Source organism: Balaenoptera physalus (genome assembly GCF_965194825.1).
Source record: "Balaenoptera physalus genome assembly, chromosome: 6".
NCBI lineage: Eukaryota > Metazoa > Chordata > Mammalia > Artiodactyla > Balaenopteridae > Balaenoptera > Balaenoptera physalus.
The window spans coordinates 4,944,226-4,964,335 of record NC_138885.1 but is presented as its reverse complement, the minus strand read 5'-3'; the positions used below and the strand labels follow the sequence as shown (position 1 = coordinate 4,964,335).

The window sequence follows — 20,110 nt, the reverse complement described above, 5'->3', positions numbered from 1 at the left end:
CAGGCTCAGCCCCAGTAACCTGGGCAGTGTGTACGGGTGTGAAGGTAGCAGGTTGTGGGGAAGGGGAGGGAAGCCACCCTTGTTCCTCCTCATGTGGTCCTGTGGCCTCGGTCCTCCTGGGAGGAAGACACACCCTTCCCCATTTCACCAAGGAGGAAGGTGAGACCCAGAAAGATTACGGACTGCCTGTCCCCCAAACTCACTTCAGCTAAACAGACTGACTCTGGAAGCAGCCAGGGAGGGAGGTGCTGAGACAGCTCCCAGTTACCCTGAGCCTCTGTCCTCCAAAGCCCTGGGGGCCTAGCTCATTCCTCTAGTCGAAGGAAAGGCCTGGGGTGGAAACAGATAAGTGGCGAGGGCATGAGAAAATGCACAGACTCCCAACAGAAAACAAGGGCCGGCAGCCAGGTTATTTTTCACAAGTTTCTTTATGAAATTAAATGTGGTTTCTGGCTTGGAGAGGGTATAGTGCAAGAGTGACTGTACATGCTGCTGAATTCCCAGGGGCCACAGGGGCGGCTCCGTGCCCCAAGCCAGGCCCTGGCCACACTCATTGGTGCCCCTCCTCTGTGGGATGTGGGCTTCCTTCCAACCCACATGCCCACCAGCCTCTGGGTAGGTCAGTCCTGGGTGCCGGGCCACAGAATTCAGTCCTTATGGCTTCTCACACTCACTTAGGGTAAGGCAATCTTTCTGTGTCACTAACAAGTCTTTTTCTCTACCGTTAGAAAAACAAAATCTGAACAAAAAATACTGGAACCAGGTTCTGGAATCACTCCACAGCTACAGGTGGACTGCTCACAAACCCTGACAGAAGTTTTTAGCTGACTATGGTTTTCTTTCCACTATACACAAACACATCACAAGTGAAGAGAGGGTGTCCAGCAGCCAGGAGTGTCTAGAGGGGGACTGGGAAGCGAAAACGGGTGGGCCCTGGGCCAGATGTTTTTGTGGGCAGAATTCCTGGTTCCCATCCACCAGGGACGCAGGCTGCCTGGTCCACCAGCTGGGGGCCTGCACGGAGAACGGGAGGGCAGAGGGGCACACAGCCTGGCTCTGCAGGTGGCCGAAGGCAGAGACGTCTCCTGCCCAGAGAAGACAGGAGCAGGAGCGATGATCAGATGTCCAGAGAAGAGGGTCCAAAGCGGCATTCTCACACGTGGGTGGTTCTGAGCTGTGGCTCCCAGGAGGCCCCGCACAAGCCGAGAGGGTGGCGGGAGGTTCACGTGCTGGGGGCCTGCCTCTCCAGCCAGCGTCTCCAGCGCCCCAGTAGTGGGGAGGAAACCGGGAATGGGGGCACTGAGCACCTCCCACCTCCAGTTTGCATAACAGGCAGAGGAAGGCCGGATGTGGTGAGCCTCGGGGAGGAAAAGCTGGAGTCCCGCTGGCGGGGCAGGTCCAGATGGTGCCATCGGCGGGGCGTGGGCTCACTTGCGGAAGGGCGCCAGCCGGCTGATGCTGTGCCAGAAGGTGGACGGCTTCCGCTTGGGCTCTGCCAGCACCAGGACCTGTTGCTGGGGCAGGCTGGTGGGCAGGGCCGGGTGCTTCTGGCGTGTCAGGTAGTAGGGCCGGCTGAGGGCTGGGCAGGGGAAGAGAGCAGGGGTCGGAGGTGTGTCGGGAGCCGGGTGGCACAGGGCAGAGCCTGTGGGATGGAGCAGGCCGTCCCCAGGCTGCCTCAGACACCCACCCTTGCTCCCCTGGGGCCGACCGCACCCAAGGGCCTGGGCTGCCCTCTGTGGTCTGCAGGGGGCACGGCCAGGGGGCGTGGGAAGGCGTGAGGCCTGGAGCTGCTCTTGGGGCGGCGTTTAACGTTTCTCTAGGAATAGGCTGTTAGTTCTTTGCCAGGAAGCAGCGCTGCCTGGGGAAGTAGCAGCTGGCACCGAGCAGCACCGGTGCTGCTCCCGGGAGCCTGAGGGGCTGGAGAGCAGGAATGTCCACCGTGTCCCTAAGCAGCCTTCCTCACCAGCGAGCGGTCCCTCACCACCAGCCTTGGGGAACCCAAACCTGCAGAAGGCAGTGGGCGCCTCTGAGGACCCAGGCCCAGCTGACCCTGCTTTGGGCCGGGCTGCCGTGGGGGGCGGTGGCACCACCACCTGCTTACCTTTGGGCTTCCCGACAGCCTGCTGCTTGCTGGCGTTCAGCATGGCCTGCTTCCTCTGTAGCTGGGTGATGGAGAAGCCTGAGAAGGGGCCACAGATGAGAGCCACAGCTGCCCTCCCACACCCCCCTCCCCCCCCCCCACGGTCCTCTTGTCCTGGCACCAGCGCAGTCTCTGTGTACCCGGCCCTGCCCACAGTACTCGGGGGCTCAGCGTCCTGCCCCACCAGCCTGTCTCGGCCGCCCAGGCAGAGGACGTGCTCCGCAGGGGTGCTCTGGCGCACCTCTCGGTGGCCTCCCTCGTCGCCCTGCCCCTCGCTCACCCTGCCCGGCTCACCGACGAGGCTGGTGCCTACTACCCTTTCTCGGCCCTGTGGAGGCGGCTCCTTGCCAGATCAAGAACCGACCTGGTCGCCGCCCAGCGTGATGGCCAGGGGCCCAAGGACAGGAGGGGGAATGCCGTGGGGAGATGCCGTGCTCACGTGGGGCAGGGGGAGGCTTCTGGAGGCCGGCGCCCACCTCCCACTCCAACTGAGCAGAGGCTCCCACCCTATGGAGTGTGTGCACGTGCGTGGCAGGGGGAGGTGACCCACGCCTGGGGCCGAAACCACGACGTGTCCCGGAGCCTCGCCAAACCCCGAGGTTCTGCCCGTGTGAGACCGGCCTCTCGCGGTCTCAGGGTCATGCCGACTCCCCGGCACGCGGGGGCAAGGAGGGCTGGGTGGGCCAGGCGGGGTCTCGCACCTGCGGGGGCAAGGAGGGCTGGGTGGGCCAGGCGGGGTCTCGCACCTGTCTCCTGGTCCAGCCGCACCTGCTCCCGCTCCCTGGCGAAGGCCTTGAGCCAGCGCTGCTTCTGCTCGGGCTTCCTGGCACACAGCAGGTGGCTCTCCCCTGAGGGGCCGCAGCGCAGCCGGAAGGCGTTCCTGACGCTCACGTGGAGCTCCCTGTCCTTGCCGTCCTCCAGGTCCACCACCTCCAGGCCATCCATGTCCAGTCGGCCCTTGTAGTAGAGCACGTCCCGGCGGAGAAGGTCCTGCCGGAGACGCCGTGAGCCCCCGGCCCACCTGCTTGCCCGGCCCCTCGGCCTGAACCATTCTCCTGACCACATCCAAGGCCCTGCCTCACCTTCTGCCCTGTGCCCAGAAGGGCCGGCAGGCTGCACCCACCTCCCCAGCAGAAAGTGATCTCGCGAGGGAGCGCGAGCCTGGCTCGGCCCATGACCACATGCTGAACCCATGGTGGAGGAGCCGCTCCTTTCGTTCACGGTTACTGGCTGGCCTGGGGGTCTCTAGACACCCACAGCCTCATGGGGAGGCAGCCACGGAAACAGACAGCAGGCCAGGGCCCACAGTGCGCAGCAGAGAAGAGCATCAGTCTACCGAGGCCAGGCCAGAGCCAGCGCTCAGGAGGGCTGCCCGGCCACTTGCGCCGTGTTTTGAAAGGGGAGTAGAAGCCAGCAGCAAAGAGGACGCCTGGAGGCAGCTGGAACAGAGGACCCCAGGGTTGGGAAGGGGAAGCTGAGGTTTGCAGGAAAAGAGCTGGTTTGAGAAGCGAGCAGGGGCTCATCAGGAAGGAGGGTGTTCTTAACAGCGCTGCGCACTGGTCAGACTGTGAGGGCCACCCTCCGGTCCCTGGGCCACTAGGCTCACTCTGTAGACAGCCCCCTGCTGTGTGTGTGTGTGTGTGTGTGTGTGTGTGTGTGTGTGTGTGTGTGTGTGTGTGTGTGTGTGTGTGTGTGTATGTCTCATTTTCTCTGGGCAGCTGCTCCCAGCCCTCGACCTCACTCCCTCCATTCCTGCTCTGAACAGGTCCATCCAGCAGGCAAGAGTGACTCTGGTACCTTCTTACAGTAGATGAGCTGGTGGTCAAAGAGAACAAACATCCTCTGCTGGCTCTTGGCTTGTGGCTGTGTGACACGAGTCAGCTCCCCCGAGTGGATGAGTTCCGAGCTCCTGACCAGGAGATCTTCTCCCTGGGGGACCCAAGGGGAGCCGTGAGCTGAGTGCCCCCATCCTGGGGCTCAGAGCAAGGCTCTGCTGGGCTCTGCGTCCTGCCTCTATTGCTGGCTCTGGAAGCGGGGTCCCTACTGGCCCTGCCTGCCCACGGCCCCCGTCGGGCCGGGGTCTGCAGTAAGCAGCAGGCCATAGATGAAGGGGTTGCTCTTGAAGCCCAAGGAAGTGGGGTGGAGTCAAAAGGCGGTTTGGCCTACGAGTTGGTCGTCTCCGTTAAATGAGGCCTCACAGCAGTCAGTGGCGTGAGCATTTGCAATGTGGCTAATCCCTATCAAGGTGTCATTTAGGTAGAAGATACACCGATTCTGAAGACTTAGTATGAAATCAAGACTGTGACTATTTCACCAATGGTATTTTATATGTGGATTACACGTGGAAATGGTATTTTGGATATACTGAGTTAAACAAAGCATCATTAAAGTTAGTTTCACCTGTTTCTTTTTCTCATTTTTAAGATAGCTCCTAACACATATAAAATTCCCTATGTGGCTCACACGGTACTTTGATTGGACAGTGCGGCTCTAGAGAATAATTAGACCTGGCTGGAAGTCACTTCTGAGGCCCGTCTTTTAAAAGGGGTTTAGGAGGTCTTCCTCTGGCTCAGTGTTACTTAGTACCTGAAGTTCTATCATCAGACTTCACACTTTCAGGTGAAGGCCTACTGCGCCCGGTTCCTCCAGGAAAACGCAAACCACAGCCAGGCGTAGTTGGCAGCCATTCAGTTTGGGATAAGTGAGTTTGTGAGGGTCCTTGGTCAGGGCTGGGCCTCAGAACCAATCATCAGGAAAGCAAAAGCCAGGCACCCAAAACAAAACACAAATCAAACACTCAGCCCCCCTCTCAGGGAGTCTAATTCCGTATTTCTAGGATGGGGCCTAGGAATCTTGTTTTTTCACAGATTTTACGGTTGGTGGGTGGGGGTGGAGAGAACAGAACAGGACCGTCGCTGTTAGTTCAGGCCTCCGTGCTGCCTTAGAAGACGAGACTGGCCCACGTGAGGGGATTGTGTATGCCAGGAAAACGGAACCAGGAGGCTCCGACCGGTGGCAATCCGTCTCTGGTCACGCTGTGGCAAGCCTGGCCCCTTCTGTTGGGAGCCCCAGAAGTTAACTCGAACTTGGGGGCCCAGCCTGTCCCCGGAGGCTGGCTGGCTGCACCCTGAGAGGAGCATGTGGCATTTTACACGTGCCCTGAGCTCTTCACCAGGAAGGAGGCCAGCAGGCCTGCTCTGGGAGCAGCGCTCAAGGCCTGGGGCTCAGACATGGGCCGGGCTGGCCCAACAGAGGCCCAGCTCTCCCTCCTGACACTAGCTCCTGTTTGCTGGCTCCCAGGAGCATGGCCCCCTGCTTCAGTGCCGTCCTAGATTTCTCAGGGTCAAGCATGGTTTTAAAGCCAAGGCCGAGCCCCACGTTATTATCTGGGGGTGTTGGGCCCTCACCTCCCAGTCCTCTATGGAGCTCTGCCACTGAGCGATCTTGTCGATGTTTTCAAGTCTCCGTTTCCGTTCGTTGATGAGCTGGGCCACATTCTTCATGGCATGTAAGGCAGCTTCCACGTCCTTGAAATCCCTGGGGCGGAACAGAGGTGGAAGAGGGCTTACGAGATCAAGAGCAGAGAAGGGCTGGGAGCCTTCTGGAGCCCCCTGTGGAGCTGTTTCCCTCTGGGGCTGTGCCCTTGGGCCATTTCTCCACCTGTCAGGTGCATACCCCCATCTTCTCCATAAACGAGGCACAGAGCAGAACTTAATATCCTATTCAACTTTATTCAGCACAGTCCCTCACTGCAAGGACAGCTCATGAAGGCTGGGATTGTTGTACGTTTCGGTCTGCGCTGTCACCCCAGTGCCCGCAGCAGTGCCCAGCACACTATAAGCCTCAACAGACCTCCCCCAGCACCCTCCTACCTGTGCTGGGGGTGCGTGTACTTGAGCAGCTCAGCCAGCTGCAGAGGGTACTTGCAGATCTTCTGCACAGGTGTCAGCAGGAAGCCGTCCAGGGAGATGTCGATCATCTTCTGCAGCAGCCGGCAGGCCTCGAAGAAGTACACGTACTTGCTGAGCTTGGCGAGGCGCGAGAGCTCCACGCAGGCGTTGGGGTGGTTGTTGCAGTACTCTGAGTAGATCTGGAAATCCGCTTGCTGTGGGCACAGCTGGAGGTGAGGACGGCTGCCTCCCGCTCCCCCAGGCCACGGGCAGTGTTGGGGAGGGGGCGGGGGCGGGAGGGAGCTCAGGGGGCCCAGGCTCTGTCTACCTACGTCTTTGGGCACAAGCTACGCAGAATCGTGCCCAGGGACGTGAGAGACCCCAGAAAACTCAGGCATGCGCGTGCCCGTCGCCACCTAGCTTTCTCTGCAGGGCCCTCAGCAGATATTTTGACAGTATGCCAGGTTTTTGGGTGAAATCAATGATACTAATAAGGAAGGGATATCACGGCCCAAAAGGAGAGAGAGGGAGATGAAGAGAGATCCCGACGGCTGTGCCTCCCGGCTGTCTTCCTCCTCAGCCCAGTGTTTTGCTTCTTCCTCACAAAGCTCTGGCCTCCCATCTGAAGACAGCCGCTGTCAAACTTTATTCAACAGCACGTGACAGAGATATATCCACGTTGCGTGTGGGTCGTACGGGAGACTCTCTGTGCCTGTTTTTGTGTGTAACTGTCATCTACCTGGAGCCAGAGGGAGACCTAGGTCTGACCTAGGACTTCGTGGACTTAGGTGGGAAAGGAGGGTGGCGGCAGCTGGCTGCCCGCCAGGCTGCTGTGATGGTCACACTGGGTGATGCGGATAGCGTGCCTGTTAGACATGCCCTATTTCCCGTTCCCCTGTCACAACTCTGCCTGATGAATAATTTGGGACCCAAATCCCACACTCACTCGGGTACCCAGACCCACCACCTGCTCCTGAGGTCACCCTCCTCAGCTTTCCTCCCGCCACTGGAGAGGGGTGGAAGGGCCTCCCCAACCCCCCACTGCTAGTAGTCGGAAAGGAGCCCAGGTTGTCCTTGCTGGGCTGAGCTAGGCATCCTCTGCTCAACCCCACATGACTGCCACAGGAGAGGGATAAAAACAAGAAAGAGTCCACCTAGCCCAGACGAGTCCAATGAACCTTGGCTATGTGTCAACTGGCATTTAGAGTGGAAGTAAGAACTAATTCAACCTCAATTCCCGCGTGCTCACTGAGAGGAATCCCAGAATTCACCAGGAACAGCCCTTGGGGTGTTCAGCAGGTGGCCCAGCCCACCTCTGTCCCAAGCAGATCCTCTCCAGGGCCAAAGCCTAGGCCCGCCTGCTCCAAGGAGCCTTCTCCAGCTTGGTTTGCCCACCTCACCCCACCCTGACCCCCAGAAGCAGAGACACTTCTACAACAGAGTGGACGGGTGACAGCGGTCGGGGCCAGGGATGGTGGGGCAGGGCAGAGCCCCCAGCAGAGACGGGGGGTCGGGGGCTGCTGCACACGGTGAGGGCCTCGGGGGTGGGGCCGGGAGCAGGGCCCCAGGGCGCGCTGCTCACGTGCTCCAGGAAGCAGGCGCCCAGCTCGCTCAGGTGCGGCCGCTCCCGGTTGAACTTCTGCTCCAGCGCCCTCACGAAGGCCTTCTGGCACCGGTAGATGTCCTCGATGTTCCCGAAGATGGTTCGCAGCTGCTCCTCGCTGAACATGTCCACGCGCTTGCGACACTGCCTGAGGTAGCCCTGGGCACGCGGGTGGCCAGGCTTACCCCCAGGTCCCCTCCACCCCCGGCCCCGCCAGCCCGCCTGCCCGCCAGCCTCACCTCGCAGATGTCGCGCAGGTGCTTGATGTAGTCTCGCTCGGTGCTGAGGATCTCGTTGATGACGTTGGTCCGCATCTGGTCCTTGCTGCTCTGCGCCTCGGCCCCGCCGTCCCCGGCCCCGCCGTGCCCGGTCCCCAGCGCCTCGTCGTCCGCGGGCTCGTCCTGGTTCACCCGCAGCTGCAGGCAACGCGGCTGGTCAGCGTCCCTCGGGGGTCAGCGCCCTGCATCCCACCCGGCGGCGGCGGGGAGCTGAGGCTCGGAGGACCCACAGGACCGCAGGGGCAGGAAGCTCCTCCGTCACCCGCACAAGGCCCACAGGGACAGGGCACGCCAGGTCCGAAGGCGCCCCGCTCGCCGTCCTCCCCCGTACATTCGGCTCTGCGAGGCGTAGAGCTCAGAACCGGGCACACGCTCACTACAGGGGTTCTGAACCAGCGCCTGCTCACACTGGGCCCTCTAGGGGCTGTGAAGGAAGCGGCCGGGTGATGTGGCCTTGCCGGCTCTGGGACTGCAACTAGGAGAGGCTCGGGGTGCAGAGAGGGCTGTTCCTCCAGGTCTGGGGCACGAGAAGCACTCCCCTCCCCACGGCCCTCCGCCTGGTTTGGAGGCTGCGCCTGGATTCCTTCCCTGGAGGCCAAAGGCTGCCTTAGGTCTGGGTTCGCTCCCGTGATCTCTTGGGTTAGAGACTTAGCTTGTCCCTGCCTCAGTTTCCTCAGGCGTAGCGACGGCTCCCAGATCCCAGGACTGTTGTGAAAGTTAGAACTGAGATGCCCCGCGCAGATGGTCTGCACAGCGCTTTGGAGACGCCTGGGAAGCCCAGCCGGCTGTGGCGGCTGTACTCTAACACGCAGACCCCCTCCCCGCGCCCGGAGGGGACCACACTTCTGACCCGTTCTTCTCTGGCCGCTGAGGACTCCTGGAGGGAGGGGCGGGGGCAGGGCTGGAGGTGGCTGAGTCTCGATTCCCAGGCTGGGCTTCCTGACACCCACCCGCCCACCCAGCCCCCAGCCTGCAGTCCCAGCGCAGCTATGAGTGGGAGGCCCACACGCAGCACCTCAGACCCCAGAGCAGTTTCAGGCTTGCACTGCTGAGCAGAGCCAGCTGCCTCTTTACGGGGCTAGGAGAAGCTCGGGCCAGTGCCGTACCCGCACAAAGCTTGCTGGAAACCAGCCCTCGCCGTCAGCGACCCGGCCCCACCACCACTCTCTGTTGGTGGCATCCATTACTTCGATGACGTCCCCGGCGTTGAAGCCCAGTTCCTGGTCATCCATGGTGACATGGTCCCAGAGTGCCTCAGCACAGACCACACTGCCATCGCTGATGAGCTGTGGAGAGAACCAGGCAGGGCAGGTCACGGGGGGAGAGGGTGCCCCTGCCCTCTGCCCCCCACCCCTGGGAGGGGGGGATCCTGACTCGTGGTACAGAGGGGCGGACGGAGGCTCCCTCTGAGCCAGCCGCTCTTCGGGGGGCAGGGCTGTGCCCAGGGCATGTCTAGACTGGCAGTGAACTTGATCCTTGATTGCTAGAATCTGGGGGAGCCACAGCATCTGAGGGCGAGTGTGCTGCTCCCTCCCGCGCACAGGGCACACCTTCCTCCTGTCCCCTCCTGTCCCCTCCTGTCCCCGTCCCCACTGGGCCGCGATTAAACTCCTGCCTCTCAGCTTCCCCCGTGTCTCTGCTGTGCTCCGTGAGGCTGGCCTGCGGCACTGCCGGCTGCATCTCTGCTGTGCCGGCTGTCCCCTGCGGCATCGGAGGGGACCTGAGAACTGGAGAGGGAGGGGGCTTGCTCCTTCCTAGTGGCTTCCTGTGGACCTGCAGTAGACCACCTGATTAGCAGCAAACACCGCTTCCCCAGGTCTGCTGGTGCCCAGCCACTGCAGTAGCTGGATCCGGTCTGCAGTGTTTCTTGAACGCTTGCAGAGCCAGTCTCGTGGCTCCCTCGGCACCAGCGGAGCAGCACCTCTCCTCAGAGTTCTAGGTCTCCTCCAGCTCACAGAATTCTCAGTTTTAATTATTCCAGTCTATTTCCTTTATTCCCCAGCTCTAGAGAGGAAGGAACATCTCGCAGTTGCCACCTCTGTAACAGAAACCTCAGGGCTGTTCTTGAGCACTTAGCGACTGAGTCACCCACTTTATACCTGGCTAACAATTCTCTATATTAACTTCTTTCTCCGGAAATGACTGGCGTGGTTCCTCCCTCCCACGTGATCAGAAATCGCATCAGGAGGGATGCTCCCCTCCCAGGCAGCCCTTGTGCTCAGAGCTCCGTTTGCACTGGGCCGACTCCTGCTCATGTAACGTGGGCTCAGTGTCTACTCCGTGAATGACGAGTGGCTCCGCGAGCTTCGGGCAGGAGGAGCAGTGGGCTGGGGGCTGCCCAGGAGGCGAGGTTTGTGCCCCTCTCTCCTGGGACCAAGTGTTGGCTCTGATTGTCACAGACCTGGGCTGGCTTTCTGGCTAAGCAGTCGAGGCGTTGGGGCATCACCAGGCAGGGCCTCTGTGCTGTTTCCTCCTCTGAGCTGCTGCCCGGTGGGGGCCCTCTCTGGATGCTCCCAGGGCGGCGTGCATGGTAAGCCTCCCACCGAAATGGGAACCAGAGTGGGCTGCAGCACGACTGGCCGGGTCTCCACCTGAGTTCCACTCACTTGTCTCCACGGCCCCCCAAAGGGACAGGGTGAGAAGCGGGGGGGTGGTGCTTGGGTACTGGAGCCCACTCAGGCTGGGCCCTTCCTCCAGGGTAGGGCCTGAGAAAGCACGTTCACAAACCACCATGAGGTTCTTCATGTTTTCTCGGGTTTAAACCCGCTCCAAACCCCAGTGAAACCACTCTTCAGGAATAATCCACAGCTTATGTGTACACCCATCCTCACAGCAGCAGCTGTTCGAGGGCTGCAGATTCCCGTGGCCCACCCAGGGACCCTGGGCAGAGACCACTGGGCTAATCCTGGGGGCTGCCGGCCTCCTCAAGAAACCACTGTACTCATCCCAGCTAAGAAGACCTACTACAGGCTTGTCCTCTTCTGCAGGGAGAAACCTGGCTGCAGTGCGGCCAGGATGAGACCAGAGGATTCAGCGAGGCCACGTGAGAAGAGCTGGCCAGCTGCAGCCCGGGAGCAGGCATCAGGCTGGGCGGCCCACAGCCGGCACACGGACACAAGCAGGCTGCCATCCAGCCCTCAGAGGATCTGGCCCTAGACCAAGAGGAAGCAGAGTGGCTCAAAGGTGGTGTAGTTGAGCCAATGAGGACGTGGCTGCAGGTGAGCATTCCCGTACAGGGACACTGACCAAGGGTGAGTTTGCCCATCAGGATGGAGACTATTTGGGAAGGTTTGTACGTTCTGAGTGATGAGTTACGGAGACTGGGGAGGGTTCACCCCTGGAGCTGCTTTCGTAACCTGAGGTTTGACTCTGGCAGGGAACGAAACTGGTTTATTAAGCTTCGTAGTTTTGATCCTGGGGAAGTGGGTGTTCTGAGACTCCCTGTTCCTGCACGTCCCCCGGCACGCACCTGCCAGTGCACATTCACAGGCTGGCTAATGGGATGCTACACTCTGATCTCTTGAGAACAATCTGCTAGATCGCAGGTGGATGCCGTCCATCCTCAGGTCCCACGAGCTGCACGCGCTAGTCCCCAGGACAGCATGGAGGGAGTCCCCACTGCTAGAGCCCAGGCAGGGAGGCACACCGCAGACACACCCCACACAGCCCAGCTTCTGACCAGTTCCCTTCCCAGGTTAGTCCCGCCTGATATTAATCAGGTCAGGCATCTCCCCCGTCCCCACCTCCCCTCAAATGAGCCCTGAGCAAAATCCCCGCTTGCATGGCCCAGTGCCTCCTGCCTGCCCCCGCTTTATTCCGCCGGCCCTTGCGGAGAGGTGCGGGTCCTCCGCAGGTGGTTTCCTGCTCAGCTTTGGGAAGGGCTCCAGGTGTGGGGCAAAGAGGCAGGGCCTCCCAGAGAGACCAGGATTCCTTACACCTTTATGGACAAGCCCCCATACCCATCCTGACCAGTCACCTAGAAGCCCTTGATGGCAGGGGGTAGGGTAGGGTGACCTTTGCCACTTCCTTGTCCCAGCGACTTGCTGGGCACAGGGGACTTGATAGACACACAGCCATGAGCAACTCCCCTGATACCCCTGTGCCTCGGTCCCCATCAGAACCCAGAGTAACAGTGGGCTCTGCCTGGGTCACCAAGCTCCCGTGTAGATCCACAAACAGGAGGTGCTCAGACGAGTTACAGCTACGACACTAACCATTTATGTGATGTCACTAAGACAAGATGTAGCTCCAAGAGGTCAGAGACGCACTCTACTTTAAGGACAGCCCGGAGGCTGCCAGGGCCGGTGCTGGGTGGGCTTCTGGACAGAGGCCCTTCCTGGCACTCTGTCTGAGGTGCAGCTGCACTGAAGCCAAAACCCAGGCTGGGCAGGCCCAGGGGCGAGGGGTCCGGGCTCCCTCCTGGCCTGGCAGTGGGGAGCATATGCTGGCTCTGAGGTACGGCGTGTTTATGTGGAGGCAGGTGGGGGACTGTCCCGGACGGCGGGGGGCAATTTCAGGACGAAGACAAGACAGGGACAGGGTGCTGGATCCCCTTTTGTGCCTCTGAGAGTTTGACAGGGCTGGGAAAGCCAGGCTCTGCCGCAAAGCGCCCCCTGATGACCACCCGTCACCCTACCCACCCTGCCCCACCTCCCAGCTGTCTCACACATGCACGCTGGTGGAGGAGTCCACGCCGACAGTCTGGGAACACGACGCAGATCCCACAGGCCCCCGCGCACGCAGCCCAGGGGTGCCCACCTGCAAGGGGCAGGGTGGGGGGCGGCCGTGCCTGCAGTGGGGGGCACGCTGACTGAGACCACTTATCTAACACCTAAAGTGGGAAAAGCAACTGCAGGCAACATAAGCAGAGGGGCCCACTCATCCTCAGACCTCTCTCAACCCGCACAGGAAGGCATGTCCAGATCCACTCACACGGTGGTCACATGTGCAAGGTTCCCTGACAACCAGACAGCCGCGGCCACAGCTGCATCTGCACCCTCAGTGACACACACACACACACACACACACACGACAGACGTTAAGGACTCCATGGCACATGGGTCACCGCGCCCCTGAGTCACCCACCCGGCCGTGCCCCGGGGGACGCGCACACAGACGGGCCCCAGCGCACGGGTTTGAGGGGTAGGCCTCCCCTCGTGGGGCGGTGCGGGGCTCTCGGGGCCCCGCCTCGGGCAGCTGGGGGCTGGGGGTGCCACAGCCGGAGCCGGGAGGCAGGAACGACGCGCAGCGGTGGAGGGGACCCACGCCGGCGCCACTCACCCCGGCGGTCAGCGGAAGGCCAGCAGGAATATCAGCACGACATTGATGAGCACGAGCAGCGCCAGCACGGCGAAGACCACCACGCGCTGGGCGCCGGGGGGCAGGTTGCAGCGCAGGAGGGCGCGCAAGACGCTCCCGGGCGGCGCTGGGCGGCGCCGGGACTGCGGGGCCCTCGCCATGGCGCCCAGCCTCCCGGCTCCGCGCGCCCGGGGATCCCGCGGCGACAGGGCAGCCGCGGGGCTGCCGGAGCGCCCAGAGCCGGGGCGGAACCGCCGCGCTCCCCGGGCCGGGGCTTCTCCCTCGCCGCGCGCGCCGCGTCCCCCAAGACCCGGCCCAGCGACCCGGCCGCCGGCGGGGGCGGGGCTGGGGGCGGGGCCGGGCCGGGCGGCTCCCGCCTGCGCCGCGTTCGGCCCGGGGCGCCTCCTCCCGAGGTGTCTCCGCGGTCCTGGCTCCGCGCCGGCCGGGCGCATAGATGACCACGGTGGCGCTTGGGGTGGCGGGGGCCAGGGGTTCTGAGTCCTAACACCAAGGGCTGCCCTTGGCCCCGACAGCACAGATGAGTAAATGCGGCTCTGAAAGGTCGACTTGCTCTGTCATAAACTCGCCCAGGAACTTGAACTCTGGACAGACGGGCAGATCCGTGCTGAGATGCTCCAGAAAGGTCCTGACTCAGGACCTCTCCTACTGACCTTGCCCATCAGAGCGGCATTTTGTTCCTATGGGAAAGCAGCTGGCTTCTTCAGCCGCTAACCCTCCCTCCCCCGTTTCACCTAGGTATGATTGACAAAAATTGTATATATTTAAGGCGTACGACTTGATATTTGATATACACTGTAAAATGACCACCACAATCAAGCCACTGTGGTGGCTGGATTACCATTTCCATCTCCTCAGAGAGTTACCATTTTGTCTGTGTGGTGAGAACACTTTAAGAAGTAACCACTCAGCAAATTTCAAGTACAATACAGTATTGTTAACCATACTCACCATCCTGTACATGAGATCCCCAGAACTTATTCATCTTGCATAATTAAAACTTTGTACCCTTTGACCAACATCTTCCCACTTCTCTCTCCCCCAGCCCCTGGCAGCCACTCTACTCTCAGATTCTATGGGTTTGACTTTTAGATTACACATATAAGTGCAATCATGCAGTATTTGTCTTTCTGTGTCACTGAGCATAATGTCCTCTAGGTTCATCCACCTTGTTGCAAAGGGCAGGATTTCCTTCTTTTTTAAGGCTGAATAATATATATACCACATTTTCCTTCATCCATTCATCCGTTGACGGACACTTAGGTGCTTCCATATCTTGACTATTGTGAATAATGCTGCAGTGAACATGGGAGTGCAAATATCTCTTCAAGATCCTGATTTCATTTCCTTTGGATATACACCCAGAAATGGGATTGCCGGATCATATAATAGTTCTATTTTAAATTTTCTGAGGAACCTCCACACTGTTGTCCAAAGTGGTTGAACCAGTTTACATTCCCAGCAACGGTGTGTAAGGGTTTCCTTTTCCCACATCCTCACTAACACTTATCTTTTGTCTTTTTAATAATAGCCATTGTAAGGTGTGAGGTAATGTCTCATGGTTTTGGTTTGCCTTTCCCCGATATTTGAATGTCCAGTAACGTTGGGCATTTTCTTTTAAGAGATGTCTATTCAGGTCTCTTTGCCCATTTTTTAATTGTGTTATTATTATTATTATTTCTGGTTTGTTTTTTGGGTTCTTTTTTTTTGTTTTTTCTATTGAGTTGTGAGTGCCTTAGAGATTTTTGGATATTAACCCTTTATCAGATATATGGTTTGCAAATATATTTTCCCACCCCATAGATTGCCTTTTCACTCTGTTGATGGTTTCCTTTACTGTGCAAAGCTTTTTAGTTTGATGCAATCCCACTTGTCTATTTTTGCTTTTGCTGCCTGTGCTTTTCAAATGTGTCATATACAAAAATCATGGCCCAGAACAATGCCAAGAAGCTTTTCCCCTGTTTTCTTCTAGTAGGTTAATGGTTTCAGGTCTTACATTTGAGTCTTTAATCCCATTTTGAGTTGATTTTTGAGGGTCCAATTTCATTCTTCTGCACGTGGTTCAGCAGCTTTTGAAAAAAACCCTATGTCAGGTACCCGGGAGTTTCTACTGCCTCCCAGACAGAGCTTGCAACCTTAACCTTGCAGGGCTCAGAGCTCATGTGCAAGCCTGTCATTCCATCCACGGTGAGGAGCTCTGTCACAGTCACCGTGCCCCTCTGAAGGGTCAGGAGGCTGCAGCTGAGGGGGGCTGAGGAGACTGAAAAGCAGCTCAGAAGTGGGCAGAGGTTTCCGGGCTCCATGGTCAGCTCTGCGGCTCCTGGGGCAGGAGAAGCCAATGGAGGGATTACGTGCAGAGGCTGGGTGTTCCCTTGTGGGTGGCTGTATGTTCAGGTTCCGTGTGTGTGTGCCAGCTCTATATGCATGTGAGTGAGTAGAGACGAGGGTACCTGTGGACGTCACCATCCTGCCAAAGAGTGCAAGTGGATGCTGGGATGTATGTGCGCAGGTGGGTACCTGTGTGTGTGGCAGAGGAGGGTTGGGATGTGTCCAGAGGGGCTGTCTGCCCCCCTCAGATCTGCAGGTTCAACCTGGGCCTATCTGTCTAGTTGGGGGAAAGAGTCTTCTTTTCCTGCCCCGTTCTTCAAAAAACTGGCTCAAGATTTTCTCCCTCGAGCTCTCACGAGGATTGTGGGGACTCCCTACAGCCCCAAATCCCAGCACCGGTAATACCGTGTGACGCCTCTGGTGGGGTGTGGCTCGGACCCCTGACTTGAGTCATTGTGCCCCTGTGGTTGCAGAGCCATCGGACACCCAGGAAGGAGGGCACGGTGGGCTGCGTGACCTCAGGCCACCAGGCAGGGTGGTTCCAGGAAGCCACTGGTCGGCGCAGCACTGAGCGCTGTGGGTCTACAGGACCTTCCTGCTGCCGCCTGGCCGCGAGGGCGAGCTTCAGGACTCCAGCCACGGCCCAGTTCTGGGATGACGCTTGTGTCCCCTGTGCAGCTGAGCAGCCTGGGAGACTTTAAGTGGCAGAAGAACCTTGAACCTGGGCCGGGATGGAGGACTGAGAGGTGGCTTCTGCCCCACCCCGGGGCACCCAGCCTTCGGATCCTGGTTATCTGGGTGGATGGCAGGGAAGATAGTAGCAACAGTATTTCTGTGTGTATTTCATGACCAAAAACAAAGCCAAAAATGCTTGAAAACAAAGGCCCAGGCCCTGGAAAGATTCAGGCTGAAAGGATCCAAGCCCGCCAGGCCAGCTGGGTGGGTGTGCAGGTCTGTGAGGGGCAGGACTGCCATGGAGCGGGGGTGACCTAGGTGTCTGGGACAGGGCTTCGGGAGGGTGAGGGAAGAGGAAGACTGCTCTGGGCTGCCGGCCATGGACACTTGCAGGCCTGGCGCTGGGGCCTCGAGCTGCTCCTGCCCCGTCTCTCGGAGACCTACGTCCATTTGTCACCCAGCTCACGGCGCGCGTGAGGGGTCTGGAGCCCTGACCAGTACTGGGCTCCTCCCTGGGGCCGGGGAGGGGGTGCAAGAGCCAGGTCAGGTGTGGGGACAGATACCCAGGGTCACAGGCACCGGGGAAGGCAGAAACTCCTGGAGAGAGGGTCAGACTGCCTCCAGGAAGGGGTGGTCACAAGCCAGCCTCGCATCCTGCGGAGTTCTCTAAATGCTCCACCAAGAAGTGCTGGGAGTAGGTGGATGGCCAGACTGTCTTCTGTCGTTGGTGACCCCATGGCCTGGTGGGCCGGGCCAGTCCTGCTTCCCACCTGCTGTGCTGGCCTAGTTATCGGCAAAGCTCCTTTTACGCTTTAAGCCCCAGGTTGGAGGACAAGCTTTATGTCTGTCTGCGCTCTAGTCTGGGTGTCATCTTCTCTCCGCAGGATGATCCAGGAGCTGCCCTCAGCCCCACCTTGCCCTCCTGGAGCAGGGCCATCAGAGCAGATCTACACACAGGTGTTTGGAGGGGAGCTGGACATTCGAAGGCCCTCAGCTCCGTGCAGGAAGTGGGCAGAGCTGAGGGGAAGCCCAGCTCCACACGCGTGCCGTCCTCCAGCACAGCTTGGCCTGGCCCGGAGGGGAGACTGCCATCTGCAGGGCAGTGGGTGGGCACCAGGAGACCCCAGGCCTCCTGGCTGGGAGCCGGTCCCATCTCACAACTTGGGGTGGGGGGGGTTAAAAAGAAACAAGAACAATGTCTTCCAAAGACACTGCCTACTTTCAGCCCTCAACTCTTCAGAAAAAAAATCCCTGGGCTAAGAATGTCCTCAGGCCTGACCTCAGGGGTGACGCCAGCTCAGCAGAGCATGGCCGGAGCTGTGGAAGGCAGGGAGAGGGTGGGAGGGGGGGTGAGGAATTGGTCAGACAGGCCCAGGCCTGGGCCCGGGTCACAGGCATCTGGCGGGGACAATACTGAAGGAGAGGTGACACTTCTGGGCCCTGACATTAACTCATCCTGCAGGAACTGGACAGTCACAAGGCACGAGGCACAAGTTAGGGGCAAGGCATACAGGATGAACAAGACACCGTGCCCCCTTCTCCTTCCATTGGGGCACATGCAGACAAGGCCAGGTGCCCACACAGACGGGCAGTGCCTGCCGCCACCCCGGCGGTCAGCTCCCGGAAGGCAGGACGATGTCCTCTGCACAGCTCTGTCCCAGACCTGCGACACTGCCTGACACACACTAAACACTCAGTAAATGTGTGTCACATGCATGCGACACACATGCGCACACCGCACGCTCAGATCTTCACGTGGTCACACACGCGCTCCTCATGTACCCAGGACACAAAAGGGCTTCGCTGCCCCCCTGTGTCGCCCGCTCCTCAGGCCAGGTGGTTTCGGTTGCCTCCTGCTTAGGAAATTGAAGAGCGATCACTCCTTAGGTCACTAGGAACGAGACAGCGTCCCAATTTAGAACATGACACCAACGTATTCTTAGAAAATACAAGTGCACGTGTGAGTTTAGAGCAAGCCAGATGCTATTTAGTGTGGACTTCTCTCTGACAAGTGTTGCTTCTATTATCTCCAAGCCTCAAACCCACATTGGCCCCCAGTAAGCCTTCTTGCCTCACATGCAAGAGCTGTGCGTGCCAGAGGGGCCGGGGGTGCAGAGCAGGACGTGCTGCTCTCGCAAGGCTGGGGGAACCAGCCTGTCATCGGAGAATCACTTCTTATGTCTCTTTGGAGTTCCTGATAAGGCGGATCTATTTAATGCTGCCAAGGAATCGTAACGAATAAGCCTTTCCCGGGTACCCAGTACACCTGGGCACGGTGACTCTCCTACATGCCAGTGGGGCCCAGGGGCCTCATTCACCCCACACAGAGGAAACAGAGGCCCGAGACGGGAATGACCTGCAGCAGGTCCTCCACTAGCCAGCAGCCCAGCCCCTGCCCCGTGTCAGCCTTGTATCACTGGAGGGGCTCTGCTGCCTGGCCCGGCCGTCCCCCTCCGTGGCATGCTGCATCCTCACCCCACCCCGGGCGCTCGCCCAGGGTCCAGGGAAGACCAGCACCCTGGGAGCACTGAGGGCTCTAAACACAGGTACATCACCAGCACTCTGTCCACTCAGTAACCTCAAATACCAGGCAGGACCTTTGAACCAAACAGGAAACAAGTTCTCTAAGCAGCTAAAATAGGTCCTATACAATTCATGGTCTAAATTGCCTTCATTGCCCTTGGCCAGAGCCTATTTGTTCTTCTAGAGCACTCCTGGCTCTTGGCTTTCCTCATCCAAAGCATCTTAGAATGGACAATTTGTCAAGGGCCAAAAAGGCACCTCCCCAGCAGCAGCACGATGTGATGGACCAGATTCCACCACCAGGTAGGAGATGAACAGCTATAAAAAGCAGACACGAGGGCTCTAACGACGCAGCACTAATGGCCAATCAGATAACCCCACACCCCTCCAGAGTCCCGGAAAGCTTTATGTTACTATTCCCTCCTCATTACCATCCTCGTCACCGGAGGTTGAGAACCCACTGCGTGCCACGTTACTTACGTTTGTCCGTCCTCCTGTAACCGTACGGTCATCCTATTTTACAGTTCAGCACTCAGAGGCTACCTGCTCAGATCTCCACGCCTGGTCGCTGGCAGGGAGGAGCTCCCATCCAGGTGTGAGAGGCTCTCCCCCTGCCCCACATGGCCTCCCACCATGTCTGGGCCCCAAGAGTGAGGGCGGCTGAATCTTCAAGAAAAAGCAAACCATTCTCTGTGAATTCTGCTAAGATGACATCATTTTGGAGCCCCTTCCATTCAAAATAGTTTATGAGAAGCACTTATAAAGAAAGCCTTCATATATTGGAAAAACCAACTTATTTGGATGTTTATTCCTTCTGCATCATGGATTTTGATGAAATCATTATTAATGGCTATTTTAAATCATCATTCAGAGCCGGGCCTGTGGGAAGCACTGGTGCACTGGTGACTGTCAGGTAGGTAATGAGGGCACCACACTCCCGAAGGGCTCCAGAAATGTTAGAAGCTAACTGTTTGTACATTGATCTCGTGAGGGGAAAATCTTCTGCAAGATCGTGGGTGGTCCGATTCTCATTTTAATGAAGGAGAAATACATTTATATCATGGCCAAGAGGAGAATGTGGTGCTGTTATGGACACGTGCTTGTGCCAGTTACCTACCACATTATGTTCAACAGCCTTCTCCAAATTAAGTGAAAAAGAAGAAGGGAAGAAAATAGATGTATGAGTGAGAAAAACAGAGGGGCGTCCAGGTCTCGAAATTTCTCCTTCCTTGGAGAATACAAAAGGAGGACTTGGCATGGGGACCAGTTTTGCCTAGATGAAGTTTCGTACTGATCTCTTCTGCTTAGGTAGGAACAGTGAAAAGTGGTAACATATACTACACAGTTGTCATAGTAA

At 58.7% G+C, this 20,110-nt stretch overlaps 2 protein-coding genes across 9 annotated transcripts in view; both read right to left on the bottom strand.

The window, feature by feature from the left end:
* Window positions 1-409: 409 nt before the first annotated feature.
* ARHGEF4 (Rho guanine nucleotide exchange factor 4) overlaps window positions 410-20,110 on the bottom strand; it is a 270,049-nt gene continuing 250,348 nt past the window's right edge. For 4 of the 6 annotated variants that reach the window (XM_082465664.1, XM_082465665.1, XM_082465667.1 and 1 more), the window contains 9 exons: window positions 9,018-9,197; window positions 7,873-8,049; window positions 7,613-7,792; window positions 6,013-6,245; window positions 5,548-5,677; window positions 3,938-4,069; window positions 2,887-3,130; window positions 2,102-2,179; window positions 1,298-1,579 (listed from right to left, as the gene is read on the bottom strand). In XM_082465664.1, coding sequence (XP_082321790.1) covers window positions 1,428-1,579; window positions 2,102-2,179; window positions 2,887-3,130; window positions 3,938-4,069; window positions 5,548-5,677; window positions 6,013-6,245; window positions 7,613-7,792; window positions 7,873-8,049; window positions 9,018-9,197 — 1,506 coding nt within the window. In that variant the 3' untranslated portion in view covers window positions 1,298-1,427. Of the gene's footprint in view, window positions 1,580-1,818; window positions 2,005-2,101; window positions 2,180-2,886; window positions 3,162-3,937; window positions 4,070-5,547; window positions 5,678-6,012; window positions 6,246-7,612; window positions 7,793-7,872; window positions 8,050-9,017; window positions 9,198-20,110 lie in introns of those variants that run through there. The other 2 variants (XM_082465663.1, XM_082465666.1) reach the window with 2 other exon arrangements.
* On the bottom strand, window positions 9,058-16,480 carry SMIM39 (small integral membrane protein 39). Of its 3 annotated transcripts, XR_014264894.1 has the most exons (4): window positions 13,192-16,480; window positions 12,126-12,335; window positions 10,876-11,063; window positions 9,491-9,684 (listed from the first exon to the last, which is right to left on the bottom strand). XR_014264894.1 is itself a non-coding variant. In XM_082465747.1 (2 exons), exon 1 carries the CDS (start codon window positions 13,659-13,661, stop codon window positions 13,200-13,202), a length of 462 nt encoding a protein of 153 aa, XP_082321873.1. In that variant the 5' UTR covers window positions 13,662-16,476; the 3' UTR covers window positions 9,058-9,197; window positions 13,192-13,199. The 3 variants fall into 3 exon arrangements, 1 of the variants encoding a protein (XP_082321873.1); XR_014264895.1 differs by lacking the exon at window positions 12,126-12,335; XM_082465747.1 differs by lacking the exons at window positions 9,491-9,684; window positions 10,876-11,063; window positions 12,126-12,335 and adding an exon at window positions 9,058-9,197 and having other exon boundaries at window positions 13,192-16,476.

Bases quoted from the DNA above. Each gene is read 5' to 3' on its own strand.
- SMIM39 (XM_082465747.1), bottom strand. From the start codon at position 13,661: ATGCGCCCGGCCGGCGCGGAGCCAGGACCGCGGAGACACCTCGGGAGG.